At 36.2% G+C, this 6,888-nt stretch overlaps 1 protein-coding gene across 1 annotated transcript; it reads right to left on the bottom strand.

The window, feature by feature from the left end:
- Positions 1-4,036: 4,036 nt before the first annotated feature.
- Positions 4,037-5,204, bottom strand: LOC110108007 (mavicyanin). The gene is made up of 2 exons (XM_020838487.2): positions 5,021-5,204; positions 4,037-4,431 (listed from the first exon to the last, which is right to left on the bottom strand). The coding sequence occupies exons 1-2, from the start codon at positions 5,202-5,204 to the stop codon at positions 4,037-4,039; spliced, it is 579 nt and encodes a 192-aa protein (XP_020694146.2).
- Between the last annotated feature and the right edge of the window lie 1,684 nt (positions 5,205-6,888).

The following is a 6,888-nucleotide window of genomic DNA, read 5'->3' as shown; positions in this document are numbered from 1 at the left end:
TAATATTATTAAGGACAATAATTAAGGACATTTGTCTAAAAGATTTAGATTAATTTTTAAAATTAGGATACACTTCCTACTAACATGAAATTTAAACTATTTGAATATAGTAAAATTCTTAGCCCATAGAACTTTTCTCACCTATTTTAAAAGTAATTAAGCCCCTTAATTAATTAACTTAATATTAAACCCTTAATTAACTCTTAAACTTCCAAAAAATTATAATAAATTAAATTTAAATAAAAAACTACAAATAATATCTCAAATTGACCAGAATTCAAGACTTAATACAAATAAATTAAAACCTCTTTGATTTGGCAGCAAATTCAAATTTAATTTAATTTTAATTTAAAAGTGAGATTTAGTTAGTTTAATAAATTAAAAATAATTAAAAATTCCAAAAAAAAATTCAAATGCTTGGAAACATCCCCTTAGGTTACTTCTGACGTTTGGGAGTGATTCTAAGAGGTTTGGGACTAATTTGGATCAAAATCTAAAAATCCTATTAATTAAGGTAATTTCAAAAATTCCAAAAATATTCAAACTTTGAAAAATCATAAATTTTTTGCAGAAAATTTCAAATTAAGCAAACTAATAGTCTAATTATTCTTTATAAAGTCTAATACTTAACTTTAATTAAAAAAAGCTAAACTTTTAGCCCCTTAATTCACACATTAAAATAATCAAATAATTTTAAAAAATCTAATAATTAATGAAAATTTTAGACAACTTTAACTTGATTAATAAAACCATTTAATCAACATTCTAGTGCACAATAACCACTCCAAAAATAAAGTTATTAGGATGGACTAGTCCAGGCTGTGGGGCTACGTTTCTATTATGCCAGATTTCAGACAGAGCAGCCTTGGCCGTGAGAGCAGAATGCGATGTTTTTGAATGAAGATTCTTGATGGGCTAGAGGCCGTTATGGCATGGCCCTTGAAGTAGAGTTTGTCAAGTTTGAATATCCTTAAAAATGAAGCCATTAGGATCAAATGTGACAGATATATTGTTATCTTTTGTGAGTTTGGATATTGAAAGTAAATTGTATTTAATGTGAGGAATGCGAAGAACATGAGACAGCTGCAACTTACGATTTGGAATGGATAACAAACCTGTGCCGGAATTTGCAATAGGCATTATTCGACCATCGCCGATGGTGACCGAATCAGATCCCTGATAGGAACTGGTGATGGAGAGATCGACGAGCGAGTGCATTAGATGGGATGATGCGCCTGAATCAAGAAACCATTCATTGTCAGACTGGTTTGCTGGGGCAGCCACCATGGCTCGGGTAGGTGCGGTGGATGTAGCGGGCGTGTAGTTTACGTTGAGTTGGTGCTAGCATGTAGATGCAGAGTGTCCCCGTTTGAGACAAATCTGGCAAGTCGTAGGAGGATCGACTGGATTGTGGGTGGACGACATGCCATAAGAGGAGTTTATGCTGCGATTTCTTTTACCTCGACCACGATACGTGTACAAGACAAGATTGAGGTCGGCCATTTGAGTGGTCCGAGCTGTTTCAGCAGCTATGTTGATCTCTTCGCTTAGAAGAAAAGGGTATAATTGGTGAAGACTTATAGGTGTTAGCATCGTTCTTATAGCAGTCTTGAAGGCTTTATATGGGGCCGGAAGACCGTTTAGGATATATAGAATGATGCCCTCCGTATCAAGTGTAGATCCAGCGGAGGCTATTTGGTCTACCAAGGACTTTATATCAGTGAGATATTGAGTCATGGAGGTTTTCATCGAGATATGATGAAGGTTGTTCTTTAACTGGATTACTTTCGAGCGATTTGAGGATTGAAATCTAAGCTCTAGAGTGGTCCAAATGGATGACGTAGAATAAAGATTGATGAGATATGGTAAAATGGAGGGGGAAATCGTTGAACACATGGCTGTTGCGAGGTTCTGATCGGTGAGCAACCATTGATCGTAACGAGTATTCGGAGCCGTGGTTCCGTCCAATCGAACTAGCGTTTGAGAAGGCAAGGGGACAGAGGGATGAAGATACCTTTCAGACTTGTTGGCACGAAGAATTTTCGTGATTTGAGATCGCCACAGATGGTAGATGTCGGTAGAGAGAGGCATTGGAACGATGTTCTTGAGATGTCCTATGATGAATTTTAGAGATGGTGGAATGGTGATTTCATCTTGTGTCTCCGAATCTTGATCTTCTTCCTGTTGAAAGGCAGAAGAACTTGCCATGGCTTCGGAACTTATTCTCCCCCGCTCTGATACCATGTAGAGATATCAATATCTCTATGCCGTGTTGAAGAACTCAAGAGAACAAGGACAAGAGGAAGAAGAAGGATCGTAGAGGCTAACAAGAAGAATGTTATTCATTGGATAATCAAATACATCCAGCTACATGTATATATAGCCATAGGTCTTATAAGCACATCAATAGTAGTATGACACGTGTACATATATTATATTTAAATATTTATTTATTTCCATGCTCTATTATATTCGCATATTTTATATTCACAAATTTAGGATCCATCAAAATCCATGTTGACTTGAAATGTCATACAAATATGACACCGGACCGGAGGGGGCTCGACGAATCCACGTCGAAGATCCGGTGGCGGTCGCCGGACACCACTCTAAGAACTCCTTCTTGGAGCAAGAACCACCACCTAAGAATAATCTTAGGATACATAAAATTCTCAAAAGAGAGAAACTCTAGTTTTATTAATCTCCAAATCTTTCCCTATTACAAGACATCGCTTATATTTATAGACTTCAGGTAGTCACATAATAGGCTACACAAGAGATAGAGCTACACCAATCACTAATAAGAAAATACAATTTATTTATATGGACGCTCCTGCGTCAAAATAGTATGCGTATCAAAACTGAAAAATAAAATTCTGCATCATTCCGAATTTTTTTTTTAACCATGAAAAATAAGTGTTGATTAATGCTAGATTTATAAGTGCAAAAAATAGTACTTCAAGTGAAGAGCTTCTTATTAAGAATTAGAGGCTGTGTTTTGATAGTTAGAAAATTTGTAAAAGTAAATGTAAAAAGATTTTAAAAGGTTAAATAATTAGTAATTGTGGATTCATAATCAAGTTATAGAGAGCTCGGATTTGATTTCATTTCCCTTTGTTTTTAAGGGGGTGGAGGACAAAGTCAAAAATACATCATATATATAAGCTAGCCAAACCTCCCATAAATAATAAAAGCAGCAATAAGAAAGCCGTCATACTTAATTTAGGACTGTTTTCTAAAACGGCTTTCTAGTAAAAAAAATTTAATTCAAGAATTTTTTGTACTAGAAATCATCTTTAGACAATTTAGCAAAAAAGCTGTTTCCAAATGAAACCTAAGTGTTCATTTGGGATGGCTTTTTTAAAGTTGTTGTAGAGAGAAATTTTCCAATAATTTTTTTAAACAATAAAAAAATAATCACAAAATAAAAATTATAATTACAATTTGAAAAACAGTAAAACAACTGTATCAAGTGAAGTCATATACTCACTCTTTTTATACCCATATTTTAACTGTCATGAACTCTAAACGTCAAGCAACTTGTCTATTTTAGTTCACCCAAAACATTTATAGCTATAAACAATAGAAAATACCCCGACAAAAATAACATCAATTCTTTATCTCATTATGTGGAGAAATTATTCTATGCAGAGTTCAGATCAAAAGAACTGTCCCGATTATAAGTGTACAAAAATTTTATACATACACTGTGTACAAATATGTACACAGTATACATTCACATGTCTGGACAGAAAGATACGATTCTTCCCGTCCGGACTCCGCATAGAAAAATTTCTCCATTATGTGGGTGGGATAGAAACTCCGAAAAACAAAAGTAATTTTTCGCATTAAACTTTTTTGAAAAAATTAAGAAGATTTAATCATAAACCTACACAAATCACATATACAAATCTAGAATTTAAAGACCAATACGTTAGATGAGTTGTATGCCACATTCCCACGTTCACTTTCCCAACCATTTTTATAGAAAACGCATCATTATAACCATAACCATCCTGCTATAAAAAGCATTTAATCAGTGTAGAACCACCACCGAAGCAACAGCGACTATAGCAACTATCATCATACCAAATCCCCTGATGCTCTCAGCCCCACCTTCCCCATGCGCCACCGACCCAGGAGCCGAAGCGGCGGGGCTGCTTCCTGTTCCACCACCGGAGGCTTGAGAACCGTCAGACGAGGGGGAAGGCGGAACGCCAGAGAGGTGCTTGGGCACGCGGACGTCTAGTTTTTGGCCGGCAGCACAGTGGCCGGGAAATCCGCAGATGAAGAAGCGGTGGCCGTAGCGGGTGATGGAAATGGAGTCGTTCCCCGTAGCGTGTGTGGCGATTGGGGCCGCCGCGTTGCAGGAACGGTAGTCCGCCTTGCTCACTTCCAGCACATTGTGGAATGACTTGTTGTAGATGAATGCTGTAATTCTCCAACGGCCATAATCATTTGATGTTACAGTGTAAATCAGTATATTAATCTGAGCAAATTTTCACAATTAAGATAAATCTAAACAAAAATTTCAGTCAATTTTTTTTAATGTCTTCAATCTTCACTATCTTAATGCTGCTCATAATATTCTTCTGCAGACGCGCAGGGATATCAAAGACATTTATGAAGGATTAAGCGTTTCCCCATTTTCAAAAGTTGTTAAAAAGATAGACGAAGTGGTTCGGCGCAGCTTAACAGTCAAAAAACTGCAATGGCAGCATAGAAACGCCTCAAAAGCTGCTAATCCAGCAATGCTGCAGGCCTGCAGCTGAGATGCGCGCTGCAAATACAATTAATGCCTATAACTGACCGCTGATCTTTTAAATACTATCGTATCGGACGGATCTTAACCATCTTACGACCAGGTGGCCGACGATGCCCTAATGAAATCGATCGAAATCGAAAAACTAAAGGACTAATGCCAGGGGAATTTTAATCTTGGATCGAAAATGATGGAAGATAAAGGGTAAAATTAACTAAGAGGGGGACGAAGAGGAAGAGAAGGTTAGATTTGACTAACCGATAGTGTCTCCGATGCGGAAGGTCTTTCCTGAAGCCCAGGAGGAATAGTTCGCCGCGATGGTCCAGCCGGCGCCGTCACCAACACTATAGACATTCGCCGCAGAAGAAAGGCTTCCTGCGGCGGCGGCAGCAAGGACGACAGCTATGAGAATCGAAAATGCTCTTGCATTGCCTCTTCCCATGGCTGGATTAAACCGAGGGGAAGAAGGGAAGAACATCGGAGCCATTGATGACAGAAGCGCCGGAGAACAGTGGAGAAAAAGGAAGAGAAGGTCATTATATATCAAGGAAATTTCATACAGCGATATTCCCATAATGCCCTTCAACGGACTTGCTTCCGTTACAATAGAAATATTGGACTTTGTCACTGGCAACAATTGGGTGGTTAATTAATGCATAATTAATTATTAATTAAGATTAATATCCTTCTTAATCACCTGTTGGTGATCGGCCAGCTAGCAGGTGCTGATTTGTGTGACGAAATATATTCTTAAATGTTGGAAATGGTCATTGATTTTTAATAGAGTTTAATAAGATAGACTACTTCGGGCATAATATCTTATTATTAAAATAATTTTAAAAAAATTAGAAACTAATGCCTTATTTAAAAAAAGAAAATCTCATTTTACAAAAACAATTATATCAAATAGAATCTTAGAGTATGTTTGAGATTGCCGCAATTACTCTGATTGCAAAATTTAGTTTTTAATAACAAAAAATTTTAAAAAAGTTGTGAGAAAATAATAGCTAAACGTAATTGTAGCAGAGAGAATGTTGTCATGAGCAGACATTGGCTGTCAAGCAGTATTTTATAAAGTTAGTTGTGAAGTTGTTGTAGAAAAAATAACTTAATCAGTTTATTTGCTCAAAACTGCCACCATTAAAATTTATGAAAAGATGAAAGAAAATAATAGTCAAAGATAATTGTGGTTACTATCTAAAAGATAAAAGAGTCATAAAGTTATACCAAAAATGTTAAGGGGAATTAAAACCACGTAGTTAAACAAATAATAAATAAAAAATGCAACGAAAAAGAAAGAACAACATGATTTAACATGAAAAAACTTGAAATCAAGAAATAAACATGAAGCAACATCATACCAAAAAATTCACTATAAAATTTAAGGGAAATAGTATATATATATATATCTTCTTTCTCAATCTCTCATTGTCTCTCTTTTCTCTTGCAACTTAGAACAAACAAAAATACAACATAAATCACAAGGGACACAACCCTTAATAAAAAATGAGAAAGAAAACTGCCCAACCAGCCTTGTAGCATTGTGGCCCTCCCTCTATGATTTCAACCTACATGATAGCGCCGTAGTGTTGTGTCTGGAACATCACAGCATCAAAATTTTAGCGCCATAGCACTCCGCTTCATTACCTTTTTCCACTAAACTATACAGCAACCGAGGGGTGCGGAACACAACTACGAGGTATTTGGGTACATATCGTCAGGGCCTTATATGGAAAAAAAATTTGGGTGTAAAGAAATTGAACCTAAGCAAAGAGAGGCCCCCCTATAACCCCCAACAAGCTCAAAAAATTAAATTGAGGCTCGAAAATAGTACAACATTTGCGGTGGTAGAGAGATAAAGAGCTTAATGTCTTAGCTTTAAACGAAGATCTAGCACACATTTAGGGGTGCGAGAATCATAAGAGACACCAATAATATTTTGTGGAAAACCATGAAAAATGGAAAAAATACATTGTCTAATCTAATTAAAATGATCCCACTAGTGTTTGTAGTTCATTACAAATGGTTCCCTCCCACGGGGGAATACATTGGCTCAATGTATCATATATATAACACATTACATAATTGAGGTTGGAATAATCCAATGATAATGGAGTAATTTTTAA

The sequence above is a fragment of the Dendrobium catenatum genome, unplaced genomic scaffold (assembly GCF_001605985.2).
Source record: "Dendrobium catenatum unplaced genomic scaffold, ASM160598v2 fragScaff_scaffold_853, whole genome shotgun sequence".
Classification (NCBI taxonomy): domain Eukaryota; kingdom Viridiplantae; phylum Streptophyta; class Magnoliopsida; order Asparagales; family Orchidaceae; genus Dendrobium; species Dendrobium catenatum.
This window is presented reverse-complemented; position numbering and strand designations above follow the sequence as displayed.